The sequence below is a fragment of the Nyctibius grandis genome, chromosome 3, assembly GCF_013368605.1.
Source record: "Nyctibius grandis isolate bNycGra1 chromosome 3, bNycGra1.pri, whole genome shotgun sequence".
Classification (NCBI taxonomy): domain Eukaryota; kingdom Metazoa; phylum Chordata; class Aves; order Nyctibiiformes; family Nyctibiidae; genus Nyctibius; species Nyctibius grandis.
Window position 1 is genome coordinate 100,962,059 of NC_090660.1, and position 24,314 is coordinate 100,986,372.

General features: G+C 41.1%; 1 protein-coding gene across 3 annotated transcripts in view; it reads right to left on the bottom strand.

Annotated features, from left to right (window-relative positions):
* Positions 1–24,006, bottom strand: part of TRIQK (triple QxxK/R motif containing) — a 62,374-nt gene extending 38,368 nt beyond the window's left edge. Inside the window, exons 1-4 of one of the 3 annotated variants that reach the window (XM_068396737.1) lie at positions 23,953–24,002; positions 22,228–22,277; positions 21,539–21,635; positions 5,492–5,572 (exon numbers count right to left, since the gene is read on the bottom strand). In XM_068396737.1, the coding sequence (XP_068252838.1) occupies positions 5,492–5,552 (61 nt within the window). In that variant the 5' untranslated portion in view covers positions 5,553–5,572; positions 21,539–21,635; positions 22,228–22,277; positions 23,953–24,002. Of the gene's footprint in view, positions 1–5,491; positions 5,573–21,538; positions 21,636–22,227; positions 22,278–23,952 lie in introns of all 3 variants that reach the window. The other 2 variants (XM_068396738.1, XM_068396740.1) reach the window with 2 other exon arrangements.
* Positions 24,007–24,314: the final 308 nt, after the last annotated feature.

Here is a 24,314-nt window from a genome sequence, read left to right on the forward strand (position 1 = left end):
CAAGTGGAGATGGCTATCTGCCACAAGAAGGGCTTCCCTCTGGAGACAGGAAGGCAACAGGTCCATGCTCACAACTGAGCTGGTAGTTGGAGGTGGGAACCCCGGAGATGTTTTTGCTGCCACTAGTACCCATCCATCCATCCATCCATCCATCCATCTCACCAAGGTCTATTCCTTCATATTGTCAGTGCAATCTTATTACCACAAACAACTCCTGGTTTGGCAGACTGGGACTGCTTTCCTTTGCAATCACCGAGCTGACAGCTGAGCTACTCTGTGCAGGAGGCTGGGAGGCAACAGAGCCCAGCTCTGCCCACCATGCTCACACTGAGAGACAAGCTCTTCTCCATCTCATTGGGGCTACAATGGGACCGTAACCCTTGGCACTAGGCTGAGATGCCCTTCTTCTGGATGAATCACCAGTTTCCCACACCAGAGAGTTTTAAAAAGGGGGTGACTTTACCCAGAGAGTTTTATCTGTTAGTTCAGGTGGGCAGTTCTCTCTTCCCTCCTGGGCTGCTAAAGCCGGGGTCTCAGGACTCCCACCTAGTCCTCTTCATCACCCCATCGCTCTGCGCGTGGTATGTCAACGAGCACCACCATCACCACTGGGCCATCATGCTCAGCCTAGCACCTTCTGCTTTCCAAAACAAAAAGAGAATTTATTTTCATTCATAACTTTTACTCCTTCCCAGGGGATGTGAGAAGCCTTGTTTACTCCAAAGATCCCCTGGGCTATGCCGGTATAAGCTCCAGCCCCTAAAGGATCAAGCTGGCAAGTCAGAAGATAATAAGCAGACAATAAGCAGACCTTTGAGTCTACAAATCGGAGGTTGAATGATTGGCAAACAACCTCTCCTCATGTAAAATTATGCTACAGCAACACAATAGTATGGGAGCCAAAAGTATGTCTATTCCTGATTTGCAGACCAGGTTTTAGTTATGCTATAATCCTCTCAGTATGCCTGCTTAGGATCCTGCAATCACACGAGTCATGAACACTACCCACAAATCCTGCGGCTTCCATGCCGAGCAAGCGACACACCAGATGAAGAAGGATGGAAAATATACATGTGGAATTGTTCTGGGAACTTAAAGCACACATAACAGTAAACAAAGCAAATATGGTGCAAAACCTGTTGCTATTTTCACAGCATTTGCAGAGCAAGACTGCATAAATGCAGAAAGATGCATACTGCCTCACACCTTTCCTCCGATCCCAGCAAATTAAGCACAGCAGCACAAACAGCAGCAGTGAGAAGGAAACACTATGCAGAAGAGCTGCCCTGTTTGCTGCTGCATGACAGGTGTGTGTTTGTGTATGTTAGAGCGAGCTGGAGAAAGAGTGTTTAAATTACTTTTCCTCATGCTTCCTCCAGAGCCTCGGCTGCTCACGGGGACTGAACTGGGAGAGATCCCTCAGCGCTGTCCCCCCTCCTCCAGGCACAGTCTAAGCCACTTCAAAAAGGTTGCTGCTGCTATTCCCTGTCCCACTTGGGAACAGTCTTCACGAAGCCAGTGCCAGTTCGGTCCAATAACTAAAAGGCTGCCTCTGTTCTCCACGGAAAAGGCAGTGCCGCTGTTGGATACCGCAGCTGAACAAGAGGCACTACAGACAAATTTTGGCTGGTGGCAGGAGAGATGGCTGAGAGCCAGCTGACAGAGAAGAGCAATATCAATCTCTACGCCAGGGGAATCCTCTGAAAATGCTACTGAACCAAACAGCAACCGCTAATGGCACAGTGGCAAACAAGACACGAGTGATCTTGCACTCATGGAGGAGAGGAAAAGGCAGACGGCTGAACTGAAGTGATCAACATGAACTCGAACCGTGGCACAGGGCAAACATGTGGCGTGCCGTATGGAAACTCAGAACAAAACAGAAAGCTTGGAACAAAATGAAATTAAAAATCTGCTTTTATTTCAAATTACTCCACTAAACATCTAACTGAAAATTGTGCTGAAGTTGACATGACTTTGTGACATGTTGTTCCTCGAAGACTGCCATTTTCCATTTAAAAAAAAGGTATTAAAAATGTTTCAATCTGGTTACCTTCTATAGAGCAAGGCTAGAAAACATTAAATTGTGAGCTAAAAAATAACGCCACACCATTAGTCAGTAAGAGATAGCTGTGCAGCCAGCATCCATCATAATATTTTCAAGAATCCATAGATACCGAACGCCTGGAAAGGAAGGACAGCAATCACTCCAGGCATGGATTTAAAACTTTAAATGGGTTTGATTAATTTTTTTAAAGACAGGTCTGATGCAGCCTCCCTTTGCCCACTGTTTCTAGATATAACCTATGTGGGAAAAGGTGATCAAACATCCATCTCCAAAACAGATGAGCTTCTGTCTCTGTTCTCCCACAAAAAAGAATGACCCTCCCATAAGCTACACAGTCCTGGAACATGATGGTGTTCTGTATTTTGGGGGGGTCTTCTGAACAGCCTCACAGCCTACAAAAGTACCTAAACTGCCAAATCCAGCGCTTATTTGATGAACAGATTTTAATGCAAAATTGAAATACTTCCTGTATAATTTTCAATAAGTATCTGAATGAAATCAGATCATGAAGAATTAGATCAAGAGGAGTTAAAATCTCTCCTATGAGGACAGCTGAGAGACCTGGGACTGTTTACCCAGAAGAGAAAACTCAGGGGAGACCTCATCAATGTATACAAATACCTGAAGGGAGGGTGTAAAGAGGACAGAGCCAGGCTCTTTTCACTCCTGCCCTGTGACAGGACCAGAGGCAATGGGCACACCCTGAAACACAGGAAATTCCATTTAAATATTAAAAAAAACACTTTTTACTTTGAGAGTGGTTAAACATAGGAACAGGTTGCCCAGAGAGGTTGTGGAATCTCCCTTCCTGGAGATATTCAGAAGCCATCTGGACATGGCCCTGGGCAACTGACTCTAGGTGGCCTTGCTTGAGCAGTGGGGACCAGATGACCTCCAGAGGTCCTGCCAGCCTCCACCATCCTGTGATTATGTGATAAACAGATGAATTATCATCACCTGCACAAAACTATATAGGAAGAAAAAAAATCAACAAGTAATGGCAAAAAAGAAAAAAGAGAAAGATTTCCATATTCATTATGACAAGAAAAGTTGTTTATTGGACAATATTTTTATTTATTGCTCCTAAGGGCATAATGAGAACAGAGGGATAGCTCCACTAAGCTCAGCCACCAGGCCTAAAGCTAGCCCAAAATGCTTATATATAAAACTCCAACACGCCCACAACATTAAAGTATAAAATCATATCCATAAATTTTCAACTCCTCCCTCTCACATTCATTAAGTTCACTAGTGAGATCAGAGAACTAATTTCCATTGGCAAACTCTATGGCTATATCACTGAATGTCCAGAGTGGGAGCTGAAACAACTATCACCAGAGCAAAAGGCACTGGATAGTCTATCTTAGGTCTTGCTCTCTGTCCTCTAAGGAATACTACAGTCACAGAAACATCTCCTAGGTTATATAGTTTATTTGCCTGCCAGCATGAGATTCTTCCCTACGATAATTTTTAACACTTGCTTTTGCCAAGTTAAAAGCATTGTTGCGTCGCATCTAAGGAAAATGAGCTTATTATGAGCCCCCTCAGACACTGTATTTTGCAGTACCCAATGGATCACAGTGCTGCATCGTATAACAGGGAAGGTGCCAAATTGTTCAGATGACACGCTAGCCCGAAACCGGAAAGTCGGCTACAGAGCAGGATCCCTCTAAGTGCTGGGCCCCAATACAAATCTTCTCACCCCTTTGCTACAGCACCAGTTGTCTCCCCTGCCCAGGGCACAGCTGATCAGTCCTGGCATCTCATAGGTGTGAGATGTGCAAACACGGTGCCGCGTGGTGGTAATGTGCAAGAAATAGCTGTGGAAGAGCAGGAGGTAATTTTGTGAGGCTCATATTTAGATGCAGTTTTACACCCCCCTGGTCCTCCAGCAGCCCAGCCTGCTCTCCAGGGATCCCGCTGGAGACCACCAGTCTCTTTCACCCTGCAGAGGACTTCCAAAAATTACTCCAACTGTGGTCACCTGAAGGTGTTCACAAAAGGCAGAAAAGCAACCCTAACAGAGGTGGCTGAAAAAGAAGTGTCCATGACAAAAAACATGTGGAGAAAATGCCAGAAACCTGATGCAATCATCCTCTCTCCAAACATCCAGTTACATGGGAAGAGTTGTCCCGAAGATGAGCTGGAGTGCTCCTACTTCTCACCAAACCCATTTGGGTGAAATATTTGTGGTGTCATCTTCTGCTGGGTAATAGCTCCCTTGCAAGGTTTTCTATACGAAACCTACAGAGCACAGAAGTGGAGAGCCCGTCTATTTAAACATTTTTCCAGTACATCTGCTTCCCATCTGCAAAGGTACTTAGAGGTTTTCAGCCACGTTTCTAACTATCTCAGAGAATGAACTGAGGAAGCCAGCCACACAAACTGCCCAAGATTCGGAAATATAAAGCATTCTACAGCTATGTAAAACAAATAAAATACAAAATAGTCCCTTACTTTCAACTTTAAATGCAGGAAAGGCCATTAAAACACTTATATTAAAATAGTAAGGTAGCACTGAAAATATTAAGATATTATAAAAATAAGATTGTTCACGTACCGCTAGCACTTTCACTATGAGAATGTACATCATAAACAGTCCTTTTTTCCCAGACACTTGCTATTCTTCTGCATATTTAAACACAGATGCTGGTGCTTAGCAACTGTAAACCAAAGTCATTCACCTAAATAACAGTATAGATTAAGGTACCTCATTTTACACACGCACTTTTTAAATATTGTGCCTGGTTTATAATATCATTTAACACCTACAGAGATAGAATTGTCACATATGGATTCCAAAAATAAATCATTTACCTTTGCATTTAAGCACAAAAATAGGGATTTGTGTCTGTGATGTACATTCCTGTGTGAGTGTATGTGTGTGCGTTCGTGTGTGTACACGTGCATATTTTGTATACAAGTTACCTACATTTACAATGGGTAAGAACAGAAAAAAAACTAGGAAAATAAATGATTAAAATGTTAACGTGAGAATAAACGTCATTATACAATGTAAAGCTCTGTATCTTTCAGCGTATCAAAAATTGTTACAAAGTTGGAAAAGTATTTTGTCAGAAATGCCTGTATTTTACACTGGAGACAAACAGGAAAATCAGGAAAGTTCCAACAGTTCAGAAACATCACGTAGCCGCTGCACTGCACTATTTCACTAGCATTTCCAAACACAGAACATGGATTTTTTGCAAGTTACACGAAACACTGTCTGCATAAAAGGTTTTGCTGAATGAATTAGTCAAAAGCACATAAAAGATGTTTTCCTGGAGCATGCATTATTTTGTACCACTCACAAGTAACATGAACTTTTTGAAGAGGAATAATACATTTTGTTAAACCAGCTGGTCTGACTGCAAAAAACAGAGATGTTTTTTAAGCACACAAACTTTTCTTCAGATCTCTTACCTATTTGTTTCCTGTATTGGTCAACAGGAGTCCTTGCTGTAGAGGGATCTTTTCTACCCATCGTTTTCAATCCAAAAATCACTGCCAGTAACAGAAAAAAAAAAAAAAAGCATTATTTCTAAATAAGTTACTAAGGAAATCAATGACTTCTAACATAAGAAAAAACTGTAACAAGCAACGTTTGCATCATTATACACAAATTCATAAGTCTTCCCAGCGTACAATGAGACACTGGAGTTAATCATCACTATTCTGAAGACTATTAGATAAATTCTAAACATACCTTTTTCACCATTGCATGGGTTATTAGCAATACAGAATGCCTGTTAGTTTGAATAATGAAAAAAAAAAGAAAAAAACCTGATTGCACTGTAATTCAGCATTTGGTACCATTGAATTACATTCCTGTATAATTTTTTTCTTTAGTAAACCAGGGTGTGAATGTAGTATTGTGAGCTGCTTGTATTGTTGGCAAACACATTTACAGTACGCACGCGAGTCTGAGGCAGGACTAGGCATGTGTGCATCCACAGGTGTAATTGCCGAGGAAACCCACCTGCAGACGCAGCCCTCCAGCCACCCTGAGCAAAAGACGGGAACAAGATACCTAAAACACAGCAACCCCACGCTCCTACCTTCCTGCCATGGGCTCTAGAGATCTGCGAATGAAAAGAAAGTGGAGAATAAAGGCGAGAGCTGGGGCTGTGCCCATCTTACACCTCTCAGCCAAAGTACTGAGAGTTTAAATCACCTTCCATGCATTTAGGTAACAACCATCCTGACTCTTGAATGGGCTTCTCATATGGTGCAGCACAAGCAGGTGACACTAGGATTGCACAGGGAACTGCACTACCATTCATCCAAACATGCTCTTTTTGGTACTTTGGTGCTCCCATACCATCCATGTAACTGAACAAGCATCATCTGAGTAGTATTTTAGCAAATTCCCAATATACCCATTTAACATGCAAAACCTTTTGGTCTCTTACTCGTCCCCTCGCAGGGCTGCCACTCAAAAGATACAGTAACATTCTACAAACATGCTCATTTCACCTCTTTTTCCATAGCCAAAAAATACCTGGCTTTTACAGTCACACTTGTTGCTCAAAGCACTGATTTTCAACCATTTTGGCTGGGCTGATGACATCACTCATCACAGCAATGATATGCCCCACCATTTGACCACCTCTGTGGTCAAACATCAACCCCTGCGCTCACAAGAGGCCTGACATTTTCCAGAAGCGCCGGATTTACCATGCAACTGCAAAAGATGCACAACAGCCAACACTTGCCTTTTCCCAACCGGCCTTGGCAAGCACAGCGCCAAGGGCAAACTTTGGCTGAACAAAAGCCACAGCAGCTACAAACCATCTGCAGATTGTGCACATGTGGCCTTGGAGTATCTGCAAGAGTTTTACTTTTCTGTTAGGCATAACCAGATGCATTACAGCAAGATGAGCTTCCCCGTGCTCTGCCAAGGCACGGTGTCTGGGAAACACAGCCCTTGAAGGCGCTGCGATGCCAAACCATGGGCCAAAAGCATGCCAAGGCACTGCTGAATGGGCTATCACCAACATCACAACCTTAAACATCCATCATTATTTCCTTCATAGCTTCAAACAAGGTTTACAGCTGCAGGAATGATCCCACTAATTATTCGTGGGATGTTGTGGCTGCCCCCTCCCTGGCAGTGTTCAAGGCCAGGTTGGATGGGGCTTTGAGCAACCTGGTCTAGTGGAAATGTACCCCTGCCCATGTCAGAGGGGTTGGAACTAGATGATCTTTAAGGTCCTTTTCAACCCAAACCATTCTATGATTCTATGGTTTTAAACCCACAAAGTTTCTTCTTTTTTATTTATGTATTCTATAAGAATTATTGGCATTTTATGTCAAGTGACAAATCGGGAAGAAGAGAGATGGAACCACGCTCCTTAATTTAAAGTGTGGGACACAGGGCATAAAATGAACTTTGGTGCTCAAAAATCAGCAACCTTTTTTTAAAGGTTGCAGGAATAATAACAAGGTATAAAAGACTGCCATCATTTTTTAATCCGAACTGAAAACTCAGTTATAGTGTTCTAATGTTTCCATACATTACTTTGGTTTAATTCAGAGAATACTCACATTTTATGTAAAACACATAAGCAGTGAGCTGTAACCCACTGGAGCTTTTTCCCCTATGTTACACTTCCCAGCTATTCTCTCGACTGAGTTGTATTTCTCACATAATGTTCACATTGTAATAACGAGAGTGGAAAATAAAAGTACCATTTGAACTTCCAGCTAGTTGAGGAGATAACAGATACATTTTACACTGCAAAACTAGTTCTTGGCTTTTTTTATGCCAGTGTTAGAGACCGTTTTGACTTGCCTTTTGCAATTTCAATAGACTACTAGTATTTAGTAACAAAAGGTCAGCTGTGAAAGATGTTTGCAGTGTTAGCAGTGCCAATAAAACACAAGAAGAAAACGCAGGCAAAAATTATTTCCTGACTTAATATGACCCACAGAGACGCTCGCATTTGCCCGTGTGGCTCGGTGTCACCGACTCCTGCATCTAGAACCTCTACTCCTCTTTGTTCTTCAAAGGGATGCACTAATCATCATTCATTTCCACCACTTTGATGGTTAGATAGCAAAAGCCCGAGAAACCCATGGAGACATTAGCACATACAGCCACGATGTCTAATAAGACAGCTATTTGCATAAAAGATCAGCCACAATTTAAAATGGGTTGTGATAGATGTGGAAAGGGAATAACAGATCTATATTAGCATGTATAAAACCGAGATTGTTTTCACAATTTAATCCCTCAGGGAGTGTGGCTCATCACCTTCTCTTGTAAAGAATCCTGCATTCCCTGAGGAAGCAACTTGCCACGAGCCAGAGTTAAACTAAAATATGGATTAATAAGAGAGAATATTCATTATTTATGAACCTTGCTGTAGCAGTGGTTTCCAACGTAACTTTCTGATCAGATTTCCATAAAGGAAAAGCCTGGAACCTTTACGAGTCACAAAAGGATTTGAAAAACACCATTTCCCCATTTAAAATATCATCCTATAACAGTTGGTCATCTTAACTTTACTGAACAAAATCTGCACTCCATCTTTCCCAGCTGCCTCTGGCTGCTCCGCTGCCCCCAGTGTCAGCCACTGAAGGATCTGGCACTTCCTCTGTTTCCTCACCAAACTGGAGGGATACGCAGCACACCATGCCGCGTGCACCCCAAGCAGCCTTCAGGTCCCGGGAATTTTAATGGCTACATAGCCACTTAAAAGCCACGTAAAGGAGCTTGCCACTGCTGCTTTTACAGGCTACTAAAAATACTTCAAGAGTAAGTTCAGATCATTTGAAGGCAACGTGAGCCCTCCTCAACTTTCAAGCTTTTACAAAAGATGGTTTTAAGAAAATTAAGTGAGGCCCACTGGAATGTTTTTTTGTTTATTGCTATTTCAGAGATACTACAAGGTCAAAAGATGTCTTTGTTTTTGTGGTTCCCTTCACCGTTCTTTCATCCTCTTTCTCTTCTCCTCCAGTAATTCACCTGTGAAGGCTTACACTCTCAGAAGAAAACGATTTTTCTTTTCCTCCTCTTTTATTCATAAGTAGTGACTGATAATACAATAAATTGCCTATTATCACCTCCAACTGTCAAGAGCATTTTTTGAGATAAAAACCTGTTCTGAATGTCCATTCAAGGTCTGACCACGAGAGTGTTTAAATCCCAACTCACAACTCTTGATGCCTACACCACTTATATCAACCAAAAAAAAATTAAAGCAAGTACTTTAATGAAATAGAAACATACTGTGAATGACTTTAGAAATACTAATAAAGTACGGGACTATATAGCACAAAGATTGTACTTTGTGCATTTATAGTGCAATACAAATGATAAATAACAGTGATAAGGCTTAAAGTGGGAACCAGCGAACACACAAAGATCTATATATGTGCATGTGTACAAACTTTCCTAATAGTGATATTTGATAGTATGTCTGTATTCTTCAACAGTAAGCTGCCTAAATATTAATAGAGGGCACGTTAATGAAATAAAAATAATCAATGAAATGACTGGTTTTGTAGCTGAAGTATAGCTAGTCAGTTGACAGAAAAGCAAGTAAAACTTCAGGACAGAAAAGAACCACTACAGAATGTAAAAGTACTGGGCCAAGTCTGCTGCTACAATTGAAAATGCAGGTTAATGCACAGTGAATATCTGCATATATGCAGAAGTACCTTATCCTTAATTGCAAATGGTTATCTAACTTAAAAATCCTTCTTTTTTTTTGTTGTTGTTGGTTGCAATACAGGTTGATAATTTGGACTCATAACCCAAATAATTTTTAATATGCTTCAAAGCTTACTGATGTCAGTGAAAGAACTGGTCTTTTACCAGTCTATTCTATAGCTCTCAGTTTAATAAATAATGGATATTAAAACCCTTACAAGTTACAAGAGAGCAAAAATAGCCTTTTATTCTCCTTGGGTAAAATCCAAGGAGCAGATCAGATCCTCTGTGAACATTAAGTTATTTCAAAGAACTGGTAGCACTGCATTTAAAGTGGGAAGCTGTCTGCATGTAGGTATTTTGGAAATCATTGCTGTTGGTTATTTTAATTGGCTTTTTTTTGGTGTACTGCTGAAGTACAGTAACTCAGGTCTGTCTGTACATCAGCAGAAGTAACCTGCAGCCAAAACTGCAAGAATAACGCAGTTGAATATTTTAACCATACTTTAGCCAAGAGAAAGAATTTTAAAAACTTTACTGCTACTACTTAAAAAAAATTATAAATGAACAAAAAAATTTGAAAAAAAATACATTCATGTCCTATTGATAAGTCTTACAGTAGTCTTCACCATTCCTGTGGAAAGTCTCTCTCTAAGGATGAGACTATTATTTCAAAGGAAAGACCACCTGCCCATGGTGCTTCTTGCAGAATCTGGCTCTACTTTCTCTGGGGATTTATTTAACTTTCTTTTAATAAAAGGAATTTAACATTCCTTTACTTAATTTAAACTTGAAAGCAGTAGAGGCGATTTAAATTCAGTTAAATTTGGGAAAATAAATCAAAAAAACCCAGTTGGAACAAATATTGCTAAAATAATCTTAACTTTCTACACAAGGACAACAAACACTGTACCGTATCCCAAGATTAAAAATATCTAGGAATTACAACTTTTATTCTGACATATATCAGGCTGTTTCATAGCTTGATGTAAGCACTAGGAACAAAATGCACATTGTTACTTCCAGTAAGTGCCCTTTGCACTCTAGGGAAAGGAGTTGTTCTGTTGTTTGTTACTTATACAGCGCCTATGAAACCCATGAAATTAGCTCTAAACTTATGTAACAAAAGTAGGACGCAGGTAATAGTCCATATGAATACTCAGCACACTCTCCAGGCTCTTTCAAAATCCTGAGGCAATGTATTATGAAAAATAAATTTCATCAGCCACCCAGATTAGTTCCACCTAATTTCAGGAAGGTAACTGAGACACCCAAGTTATGCAGGAGGCCACTTCTGCTCCCTTTACAGTGAATGAAGAAAGAGATGCCATAGTAAGGTATCCAAATCGCCTCCGGCAATCTTACTTTCTTGCTATGCTCCTAAACCTCCCCTAAGTACCCAAAATTTGGTGGATTATTTAGGCCCAAGCATTTACATTTGCTCCTTCAGCAAAAAGTACACCTACTTTTGCTAGGTGTAAAATGTTTTTAAATATCTGGAGTTGAAAAGTTTACCATTAAATATATTCACGACAGCCAGGAAAAAAAGTGAAAATTACAAGGACTGAAAAACCTGACTAAGATGTTTTAAAAAGACTTCACACTTACGTAAATTTGTTTTTTTAAGCAAAAAGAGGCTATTAAAAATGTCAAAGGTTCCTTCCATTCCCAGTTGAGTACAGTCTGTCACAGCTTCTATGGGAAGAAGAATCAAAATGTAATTGGCCAAAAACTATGACATTTTGCAGAAGAATATTCCTATTTGTAGCAATTCTATGCACCTTACATTTACTTTTCATTACTAGGATGTTATTTGTCTTCAGAACCAAATTTCCTACTCACTTCAGAGCTGAGTAGAGCTATACCATCTGTGAACCACATACTCATTTTAATATGAAGACAGATCTTCATCTGAACAAATTTAAAATTCCAAACGTTCAAAGATTAACCTTTTTTTTTCATTTTTATGAATATGTGATGGCATTGGTGTATCAAGAAAATATCCTTGAAGAAGTTCATGAAGGAAAAAAGCATACATGTGGTTCAATTCTGCCTTGCCAGACAGTTCAAAATGTAGCGTTTCCCAGAGGAAAGAGTAATCTCCGCTAAAGGGAAACTACACGATTAATGACACCATATGCAGTATTTCAGAATAACATTCTTCAAAATAACAGAATCTGTTTAAACTCTTTTGTTTTGGGAGGGGGGGTCTATGGTATAAATCAGAGGTAAAAAGGGTGGGAAGAGAACAGGCATCCAGACCACTCCGATGCCCAGAAGCACATCCACCAAGGATGGATACATCCTCCATGGGAGCAACCACAGATGCTGTATAGCCACCTCCGTGGTCTGAGGGTAAGTACGGTGGACACAACCACCACAACTACACTAGACAGAAACGAAGCACACGCTCTCTGCCTCGCCAGTTAAAAGTCCATCGAGTCAAGAGCAACGACAAGAAACAATTATTTGCTCTGTCTCAGTAATTGAAGCGGCAGCAGAGAACGTTTTGCGGTTCGGTTAAATCCAGGCAGTTTTATTCCCTCTTTGATCCCCACCACACACCCCTTCAGCACTCACTTCCTTTGATGAAGTAGGGAATAATTTAAATAACAGGTATAAAGCTAGAGGTCGTAGACCTTAAATTTCCAAATCAGCTAAATCTGCCTAAGCACTTCACTTCTAATATGTTATGAAGTTATGATTCTTGAATTTAATAGAGCGTCACATGGTTTCACTGAGGTCTTATTCCAAAACCTCAGGAACTTTGTTTTGCCCTGCTAGGTGTTACAGCAGGAGAAGAGCCACTTCCTTCCCTTCTTTGAACCAGAAAATAACCCCTTTGCTCTCCCCTCTTGTTAGTTTTGGGAAGAAACAAAAATTCAATTTTTTCCAGATGTTACTCCTTTCCTGGGACTGCCACAAGTCATAGCTTGCTATAAGCCTGCGTGATTTGATTATACACACTTGTTAATTCCTCATTTGTAGATTTTTAAGCTTAGGTTCATTTTGACAGAAATTAAATTCTTATTTCTTCCTTAAGTGAGAAGAAATATTTAGGGAGTAATTATACTTCCCTTTAGCATATCCATCTTAAACTACAGTTCACAACCATCCAGAGGACAGAAAGTCTGTTTCACGATGTTTTCAATATTGCAAAAAGGGATACGACCTTCAGTGAGAATAAATCTTGTAACTTCTGAAGTTATTCACATACAAAAAAATTTTAGAACAATAAGTAATTCCATATTGAGCATTTTTTTTGTTGTTTCCACTATGCCTTTTTTTTCGCTTGCATTATCTTGGACCCTTAAAAAGCCACAATTTTTGGGTGAATTATTTAAAAATTTAAATAGTTTCTTTTCAGAAATATATCAAAACAAGACAATTTGAAACTGCTGGAACTTTTTCTTTCCACTCACCCTGTTTTTAAATAAATGCTTTTTAAAGTATGTTAGCCAAAGTTTCAGCTTGATTTTTCCACATTTATTCTAATATTGATATCCCATCTATTTTGATTCCATTTTTATTGCATTTTGTCTATAGAATCATAGAATCATAGAATTGTTAAGGTTGGAAAACACCTAAAAGATCATCAAGTCCAACCATCAACCCAATGCCACCATGCCTGCTAAACCATGTCCTGAAGCACCACATCTAGATGTTTTTTGAACACCTCCAGGGATGGTGACTCCACCACCTCCCTGGGCAGCCGTTCAAGAAGAAAACCATCTCTCAGCAAATAGTCCATTCCTCCTTGACAATCAACCTAATAACTGAAAACCAGAAGAAGAGAAAACAGCCACAAATAAGCCACACAGGCAAGAAGCTGGGAGGCAGACCAATATGCCCTTCTGTTATGTATTTCACTGTAGTGTAATACGATGTCCTATCACACATGACTTCAGTCATAATAATTGCTAAAACTGGTCACTATGTTTATAGGCTAATGATTGCCTCACTTCTGACCTTGAGCAAGCGTGCAAAAAGCTGAAAACAGGCTACAAATGACAGCAGCAAATAACACTTCAGTACACATAGACCTAATCATAACACTTCAGCAAAACTCAATTATTAGTTCTATTATTAAACCTGGTGTTTGAAAGGACTTAAAAGGCAATCTTTCCATCCAGCGTTCAGACTGAATGTGGGTTTTTTTCCCTTCTCTGAAACTACTGTAACTCAATAAGTATTAAATAGATTGATGTATGAATGAACAAAAACAGTTTTATGCCACTTTTGTGGTCTCACATACTGTATTAGGCATTCAGGAAAGCAACTCAGCTTAAAAAAAATCTATTCTAGTCACCAGGCAAAAGAAACATTAAGTGTAAAGAGTTTTAATTTGGTCATTTTGGCATCTATGTTTTCAATAACTGACTAAAGACAGAATAACCTGTTAAATCTTCCCCATAAATATCAGAAAATAAAGCTGACATGTATTTCCTTAGCCTTAATGCAATACATCGTTTTTTGTATTGTTTCTTTAAAATTGTCTGAGCCAAAAAACAGTAGATAAACCAGTAGATAACTTACGTGTTAACGTGTCAAATGCAAAGTTCAGCCCTACAGCACTTCATAATGAGCTTAATAGTCAGGCTTAGTGAACAGACCCATAGGTGTTAGCAGCAGCATTTTCAAAACCAAGTCCTACGCTATTGGTTTTGCAGGATTAGGCCATAATTGGGGAAGAGTTTAATACGGCTTAAGTAACATTGCCTCAGTAGTTTCCAAAGTAGTTCAAAACAATAGGCCAAGTACGCTCTCTGCAGATAACATCTAAATTGCTCAAGACTTGGCTCTCCTGAAACCTACCTAGAGATCCCATTAAAGGCAATGATTTTTAAAATAAAGAATAAAGTAATAGTGTACATGATACCATCTCTTGAGGAGCTTTATGTGCTATTAGGGCAAAAAGGGAATATAAGATCACTGATACTTATCAAAAATCTGAATCTTGAACAAAAATTGAATTAAAGGAATGGATCAAAATCAGGCTAAAACCTTTATATACACCAAATGAAAAAAATAAGCTTTGACAGCCATCAGAAAATGTGGTAAACTGTTTACTTGCCTCATTTTAATGCAGAGGAGACAAGTGTGGAGCATAGATGGGAAGAAAAGGCAGCAAAAAAAAAAATCAGCAACTAGAAGAAAAGTATCAGTTGAAATAGCAGAAAGTCATGTGAACGTCTGATGGTCCCAGATGCAACCATCTGTGCAAATGTCTACCTGGGTGCTTTTCACGGCTCTCCCCACAAGACCACAGAAGCGTGTGAGATTGTGTCCCCATCTATTCCCACTACTCTTGAACAGTTTGTGCGTGTGTCACAAAGAAGAAGGAATTTTGCTGCAAGGTTCATTGTCCAGGAGAATGCCAAAGGAATGGATGGCATGGAGACTAATACACTGAAAAAAAGTACTCCTTTGGATGTTTCAAGTAATGCACTACATGTGAAATTTTATTTACTCTAAAGATAAGAGTGAAATACAAAATTTAACACTTTTTCATGAGCTGCTGCTTTTGGAGACTGCACACTTTTAAGATCCTGGGTTCTGATGTGTGAAAGGTTCGCCTTCTCTGGCCTAAAAGATACCTCTGATCGAGAGATTTCTACACCTCAAACTAGTTAGGAACTGAATAGTTATAAGACTCCTAAAAGGGATCATTTAATGAGTAGCTATCAGTCGGCGAGCATCTCTTCAGAAACCCTAGCCTGAGACAAAATGGCAGACCACAATCCACTCCACTCACTCTAATTTCCTTTGTGCATCTCCCTAACCAGTGGGGGTTTGCACATGCCCTTGGCTAGAGCCAAAGGAGAACGTAAGCTTCAGCACTGCCATAAAGTTTTATTAGGAGGAGGGGGATATACTGCCTGAAATCTAGCCTTGTAGACTGCATACAACAAAAAGAAAACCTGCTAGAGCATACAGTAAAATGAGTTCAGAACGGTTTTCATACGAACAGATTCAACACCAACATCACAAGAAACTGCAGGTTTGTTCTCTTCCTGCTACAACGGCTCAGCCTGGCCACTACTGTACCAAAAGCTGTACAACCCTGTAACGGAGCTTAAGAAGTTTAAGGAGAGCTGGGTCAGCTCTGCAAAGGACTTCAGCTAAGGTGCTTCTGCTTTTAACTTCCGAAATACTCTATCCCGCGCACTCAGCTTTACAGCTGTCCCAGTTGTTTCTATACTTATATTTTCGTAATGGGGTGAGTTAATGACAATCTATAGCAATATAGTACAGAGGAAACATCTTTCCAGCTCTTCAGTATTTCCAGCACTGACAGTGCTTAAGTCTGAAGGCTCAAAACCAGACAAGTTTGGTCAGAGAGCCATTGCCCTGAGCGTTTTCCTATACACACTATTCCCTTCCCTTGAAGGTCTCCTCGAGGTACAGTACATATTCTATAGAGTCCTTCTATAGTCAGGATACAGAATTGAACTGAGCCTATACAATATACATTACGCGTGTGCAATAAATGACAGAATGCAAGTGCTCTGAATTCTTTACTCTGCATATATGGCTATGTTTCAGTACAGTACTCACATTTAGATCATAATTTCCATGGGTCTATATAAACATGCATGAAGATAAACAGGCTCTCTTCCCGTATAGAACTGGAAGAATTCATCCAGAAGCTTTGCTTTGTAAATCATTTCAGATGTATTTTACTGAAGCCATAAAAGATATTAGCAAGTGCACTGGGACCTTTTGTTTTAAATTATTATGATCTGTTACTCTAACAGAAGTTACTAATATTGTTTAACCCCACTGGTGTACTTAAAATGAAAATAGTTTGAAGCTTTTTTAAATAAGTTTTGGCTCTATAATAATCATTTTTCCAGAACACCCTCTTCCTATTTAGCTTGTTGGTATGCTGCTTTGTACACCCAGGCTTTCAACTTATCCTATCTTTCAGAATGAAAAGGTAAACAGCAATCTAAGAATGCTTTGTTAACCTTTTCACTCCAAATTACAGAAAGATTCACTCATAAATTAAATAGCATATGTCAAAAATTCCAAAGAAAGCAACATCCATCCTTTCTCTGACCATTTTATGATTGCAGAATCAAAACACCCCCAAATTATTACCTGCTGCAATTCTTTGTGGTTCCATTAAAAGCATACTTAAGTTTAATCACACCAAAGTCTAAATTTGAAAAAACATGTCATAGAAAGCTTTCCACAATGCATATACATGACAAAAAAGAATTAATGCTTTCCACGCCGTCTGTAATGGGAAGAAATGACAAATTCACACAGACGCCGCATAGCCTTGTCTAGGACACCCAACACTCTGTATGTAGAAGGGCCTCTGCAGCAGCCAGGTGGGATAGCTAGCTAATAGAGCTTGCTGAGGTCCCACATGGGTGAGGTAAGGAGACACACAGTCAGAAACATCACGGCAAACTTGAACCTACTCTCAAGCCCACCTACCAAAGGCAATACCATTGACAGAATTAAGCCTGTCTTCCAGGGCCTTCATCATGCTTTCAAATTTTTCAGTACATGTTTTTCATAGAAATTAGAACTAAATGCAACATTCCAGCACTGGTCTTATTAAAGGGATTTAAACAGGCCTCCTACCTCTCCCCCTATCTCTACTAGGCAGCACCAGCCCTTCTTGCCACTGCCCTGCACTTGAATCCCCTTTGGCTACAGGTGCTTCCTCACAGCCCCAAGTCTTCCCACAGTCACAGCTTTACAAGATAAAATCTTCCATTCTTCACACACATCCAGCATTCCTTCTTCCTCAACACATTTGCAGACAAACTGCATTTTAACAGACTCATGTTACCATGATCTCAGCCATGCTTTAAACTTCATCCCTTCTTCAGCAATCCAGCAATCACTGAACCATCGTTTGTCACTATTGCTTTTATGTTTACACCCAGACAATTGACTAAAACAGCAAAAAGCATCAGACCCAGCACGAACGCTGGGGAAAGTCCCCACAAGCTCCCATCTGTTGACAGTGGCCTCCAGCCATTACTTCTGAGTGCTGGCAGCTCACCAGCTCTTTATCCATTTTACTGTTACTGTACAGTCCTAATTTTTAAATTAATTTTAGTTGAGTAACAGTAAATCAAGGACCTAATCAAATTTAAATGTTAGCCATACAAATAGTGTACTTTCAGTTTGACAGCCAAGACACAAAAACAAAACAAGTAATATACTGCTTCAGGTTAACTGTTTCCTTTTGGCAAGAATGCAAGTAATACAAAACTGGTCTAGCAGCGATGTAAGTGACGTAATCTTAATTGGAGGCAGGGTAATCAATCCACACACAATGAGTGCAACACTAAAACTGCCTACTGGACAATTTCTATGGCAAACACACTACAGGAAAGAAAGATCTATGTTTTCTAATATGAGCTTTTAGGAACTATCACTTTTAAAAGCAGACACAGTAGAGATGGTGACATAGTAAAGCTAAGTACTGAAATATCCCCACACTGACTTGGTACAGTAACAAGTTGAAAATATAGGTAATTTAAAATAGAAAGTTTAAAACATGTTCAACCTGAAACTATAGGGGAGTCTCATAAACAAACTTTGGGTATCTGAGAGGCTTTAAGGATCTTGCTGACCCTGCGTGTTTAATCACCTCTCTGCCAGGGGTGAGCAGCCTATAAAAAAGGGCAACAAGAGTGGGTATGTTCTGCGCCCAGGACCCCATTCCTAGCCTATGCATCAGCTCAAGCCACCCAAAAAGAAATGTGAGTTAAAGTGAGGGAAGCGAGCTGAGGTGCAAGTATTGCTGGCTCTTCTGTACAGACTGCAGTCTGAGGGATGGGGAGAAGGTGACCAGCTGGCAGCATCTTAAACCACAGCATCTAAGGCTTCCAGAGCACATCTGTCAGAGCTATTCATGAATAAATTTGAGCATGAGAGTCTGTAGAATTGAGAACTTCATATGTAAAGATTACAACGAAAACACAATAGATAAAAGCACAAAAAGCTACAAAGGCTGATTGATAATGTAAATGTGAGAGGGAATTATCATGGGTAAACTTAACCTTTTCTTCATTTACATCACACAGCACAACCGGAGAGAAAACAATTGAAACTTTGAAATCTACTACATTTCCAACCCAATCTGTTTCCCCACTATAAAAAACAGTTCATAACAGGTTATTTTGTTTCATTATTTATTTTATTTCAGTGGAAATACATGAGGATAAATTTGGCATTCTGGCTCTTCTGGCTATTTTCTGGCAACTATAGGTGATGTAACCCCATCTTTTATTTTGTTGTCTCACTTAAGAATAGAAATAACTGCATTAGTAGCTGACAACAAACTTGTGTACAAAATAGTGTGCTTCAGTTTGCCCCCTGGATTTTAACTTCCCAATACCGTTCTCAACATTAACCTAGTGCTAACCTTTGCTCTTTGTCTCTCTCATACTTGCCCTTTCTGGTAAAGTGACTTCTCCACTGTAAGCTTCTGCTGTCAGAACAGTCTTTCCCCATTTATTCACTTCATCAGCTCCACATCTGCTCCTGGGTTTCTATTTCACCCTTTCTCTCCTGACGATCTCCCATCCTTCTTTACACTTGTTATTGGGTTTACATTGGCTAATTCATTCCACCGTGTCTTTCCAATTCCGTCTTGTTTTTGATGGTAAAACATACTGGATGAAGGACAATGCCAAGAACAATCACAACACATGAATAAGCAATATTTTGTTGATGTATGAATTATCCTATTTAACATTGCAAAAAGTCCTGGGACACAAGAAACTGTATTGCATAAAAGCTCTATTGTATCATTGCAATATGTGGTTAGAAAGGCAAAAATCAAACTTAAAATCACTAATGCTGATTTTTAGCCTTGCTGCTAAAAAATGCAGAAGAAATGAGAAACAAAGGGATTAGCACTGTCCATGTCAAGAATGCCTGGAGTAAGTGTTTACTCAGCCCACTGAATTACAGGGGTACCTATGCGCAGCTAGTGATACAAAAGCACCTGGGGTGCCTTGACATTTTCCCATGACCTTAAAACATAATTCTAATGAATAAAAATGTATCAGGAATCATTAGCTGTTGCGGATAACTTTGGGATATCAAAGTTGCATTAATGCAAGTCCTCGTTGGAAAAACACATGCAAGTGCTTTTTCTTCTTCTGTAGCAGTACCAGTGGCCGTCTATGTTTGTCATCACATGAAACAGAGTTCCTTCTTAAATAGTAAACACCACAGTTTTTCTTGAACTATCTTTCCTTGTTATCTTCTTTCCCAAGGGGAAAAAAAAAAATCTTATCTGCTTATTCTGTGTGTCAAAAAATACTTCAAGACTACAACTGATTATTAAAGAGCTGTAACATAAATTGTGTTTCTTCATCTCCTCTAGCAGCGACACCATGATGTTTATATTGTGCATAATACTGCAATGATATATGAGATCATCAGCTTGGTAACTAAAAACAGTTTCACTGTGCCTGTGATTGATAAACTATGGAAGTATTAAAACATTAAAAATGTTAATCTTTGTAATAATATCCTGAAAAGTTTTTATATTAATTTAAACCATCGATCATTTTAATATTTAATCACTGCAGACTTCATTTGAAATGAGGATAGCCATTCACTGAAAAGCACTTCACTTTTTATTTTAAAAAATGATCAGCTTGTATGTATTCTGTAAACCTCTTCACATTTTTTCCCCAATAAAAAGTAAACCTGCAAGCAAATTAAAAAATCTACATGAGCAGAAAAATTTAAAGCAGAGCTTGTGGCAGAAAACATATAGTTTCGCAGTCCTCTTTCCCACAAGTAACTGTATTACAACAGTAGTATCGTAAGAGGGTCGGAGGATTGAGGGAGACTTCTACTGTCAATGAAATAATTAGCTTTTTTCTCTACACCTTACAACCATCTATCTTTCATTCTCTTTATGTATCTCATAACACGTAAACATAACAATTTACTTATGAAGAATAAGTACTTAATAGAGCAACTTGGCTCTCCAAGATGATATTAAACTGGCTTAGTTTTTTTTAACATGTAACCCCATTTTGTAACATTAGCCTGCTTTAGCAACATATAAACACTTCCCAAAGTATCCTATCCTCCTCTATAATTTACAGCTTGTCTTGCCTAATGAAAAATTTAGATTAATATGGAAATATCCCAAAGGAAAACAAAACCAAGAACTTCCTAGTTATGGAAACTCTAAAATTCCAACTGCGATTAATTATGACTAATCCTGACGGTATTTGTCTGGTTTCTTTCGAAATATTTTTAAAGCTATCTAAGAAACAAAACTAATTCATGGTATCAAGAAACAAATTTCACAGAAAAATCAAAGGGAAATGTCTTCATTGCACTGCAAAAAAACCCTCTCACCTTGTTCTTTATGTGGAGTGTACTAAAATTGGTGCTGCCATAAAGCGCACTGAGCTTAAGTCGTTCTTTAAGACTTGGCTGAAGGATTTGGCTGAAATATTGGAACCAAGTAAATCCTATATATACACTGGGCAGTATCACAGGTTAACGTATTAGCTTACATGACCAGTCTTTGTTCTGTTATTGTGAACAATAGTGAGTTAAAGGATTTTCCCATACGTGCTATAAAAGTCGCACACAAATTGGCTTCCTTTTCTGAAGAGGCTGCAGAGTGTAATGGCAAGAGTTATGAAGAAGTCAGGGAACTGGCTGGAGTGCATGTGGAATCTTTCAATGCATATTAACTTACTCTGTACAGTTCAAGTTTATGAAAATAATAAAAAAACAGTAATAAAAGCACTGCCTTTATTCTTGATTTTATGAAGAAAAGTATATATCTTGTTGCATATTACCTTTTGCTAAAGTCTGTTTTTAAGGGAAGATGTATGGAAAAATCCTGTTCATTCCATGTGATGCAGTAATTGAATTCAGGAACTCAGCTGCTTGCATCTGAAATGGAAGGGATAGTCCTGTTTCTATGGAACTTAACAGAAACACATATGTCTTTGTATGTATATCAATACAAGATTTAAAGTTAATTATAACAGGAGTTTTACCAACGCTAACAGGAATCTCTGTTTTAGTAATTTGAGTTGAAACAATCTTTCAAAACCCAGATATCTGAAGAGCTCTCACATCTGTGTTGAGACAACTGAGTATTTTCTCTACTGCTTTTGCAGATACAAAATACTATTTTAGGCACACTAAGAAGTCAATTGTAGAATACTGTTGTAATCTCTACTTGGTCAAATTAACAAATCAAATTCACAGAATTACAGGATCAGTGATGTTGGAAAGGACCTCTTGAGGTCATCTACTTGGGTCATCTGCCCCTGCTCAGACAGATTCAGCTAGAAGACTATACATAAATTATAAAGTAAATTACAAAATGGATTTACATATTGAAGCAAGAATAAGAGAAAAAAAGTGAGCAACTGCCCTTTCCTAAAAAAAATGTGTCAACTGTTTGTATTGGTGTGATAAATTTATTTCAAAGTCAACATTTCTTTGTTTTCTCTATGCTCACACTCACAGTACTGACCTGAAGTAGGCTTACATCTTCACAGCTTCCATGAAAACATAACACAAGACCTAGAAGGGTAAATTGTACTAATTCATGATCAAAGAAAACCATGCCAACAAAAGCATCTGCCAAATCTTTCCTTAGTGAGCAGACAAGCTATTTTCTGAACAACGAAGTTTGTCCCTAGCCCATTTTGTACCAAGAGGTGAAGAGATTCAGCCAAGGAAGACATGCCAAACAGCACTACTTAAGAAATGGTTCAATGTTCCGCATACTTGTAGATTTTTGTGTATCCCTTAAAAATCACTTTCAACAGTTTCCCACTATGGAAGTCACACATCAATAGCAAAGGCTGGAAGAAAGTCAACATGTCTTTAGTAACAGGTACACTTCCATTCTGATTAGCTCTTCAGGAATGAGCCAGGTCCCCAACAGCAAAGACCTTGAGCCCACTATGACATGTAATTGAATTACTGTGTGTGAATGTGCGTGCTGTACATACAGCCCAGTTATAACACAAGCCCTTTTAAAGGGGCTTTCTGGTACTACGCTCTGTCCCTGTAACTATGTAGGCTGATGTAAGGTGGAACAGTTTGAGAGCCACATGAATATGCTGGCAGAAATCCCTGCCAACACTTCATAGTTAGAAATGTTGCAGCTCCCGTATTTCTGTCCAGGATTTTCTGAGCTTAAGTGGAACCAGCGTACTCTGCAGAAAACACAAAGGAGTCCAATGTACCCAGAACACATCACGCCTGCAAGGTAAACACAGCCAGCTCAAGTCCCAGGCTATATCAGATATACTGTATACGCACAGCCGGCAGAACACATACAGCCCCGTTATACACCGTATGTGCAGCGGCTCTAACACATCCTGGTCTCACTGTGTGTGGGGCTGTCAGCCTCCTCACACATGCACCCAGCAGCTGTTTGTCCAGCTCCCGGACACCCAGAAACCCCACACAGCTGGGTTTCACACACACAAACCCAACCACGCTGGGCTGGAGGGCAGCACGTGAGAAGTTGAGCTCACGAGGGAAAGCCGAGAGGGTGTCCTCACACGGAGCCATCGCAGGCTCCTGTCAGCTCAGCCAGACTGACAGCCCCCGGGCCAGGCCTCGAACACAGCCCTCGCCGAGAAGACCCCCTAGTAAGGGGTTTATTTCCCTCCAAATCGGCCAGTCGCAGCCTGGTGAAGGGCTCAGCCCGGTACCACCTGCGGGCACGGGGGAAACAGGCCAGGCAGCCGAGGAGCGCTCGGTGCGGCGTGAGTTGGCACCGCCAGCCCCGTCCCTGAGGGCAGCGGCGGGCTCTCGCCTCCCCCGCACAGCGGACGCCGCCGGAGGGGAAGGGAGAGAGGCGGCTTCTCCCGCCCACACCCACAATGCCCGCGGCGGCGGCTGCCGCTGACCCGCCCCGGCCCCTCAGCCCACGCTACGAGGGCGGCACCAGGGCGCCCACGGCACCGCCCCGATTGGCAGCGCGCTCCGGCCAATCGCGGAGGCGAGCGCTTTCTGCCGGCCAATGGCAGCGGAGGCCCGCAGCGGGCAGCGGGCCGGCCGAGCGCGCCGCCAGCGCGGACGCTCCGTGCCCGCAGGCCAATGGCGGCGCCGGAGGAGCGGCGGGCAGCGCGCCCCCGCTGCCCCGGGGGGGGGGCGGTTGCCGTGACAACCGCAGGCCCAGCGATGCCGGCCGGCCCTGGCGCCCGCGGCCCCTCGCCCACCCCGGGAAGCGGCGCGGTACCTCGGGCCGAGCGGCAGCGCTCCGCCTCCTCCCTCCTCTCTCGGCGGGGCGACTTCCTGTGCTGGCGGGGCTGCCACCGCCTCCCGCCCGAGCGCCCCCACCGCCCCGCCTCCCGCCCGCCCCGCCGGGCAGCGGCCTGCGCGGGGCTGGGGCGTTGAGCCCGCCGGCCCCGCGGCACCTGCGGCGGCAGGAGCGCTGCCCGGCCCCCGCCCACCCGCTGCGCCCAGCAGCTGCGCCCGCAGATGCGGCGCGGAAGGGCCCGTGCGCCGGCCCGCGGAGGGGCGGCGGCGGCCTCGGCCCTCGCCTCCTGCCTCGGCCCAGCAGTGCTGCCCGTTCGCCGGGAGGCCCTGCTGCCGGCTGCC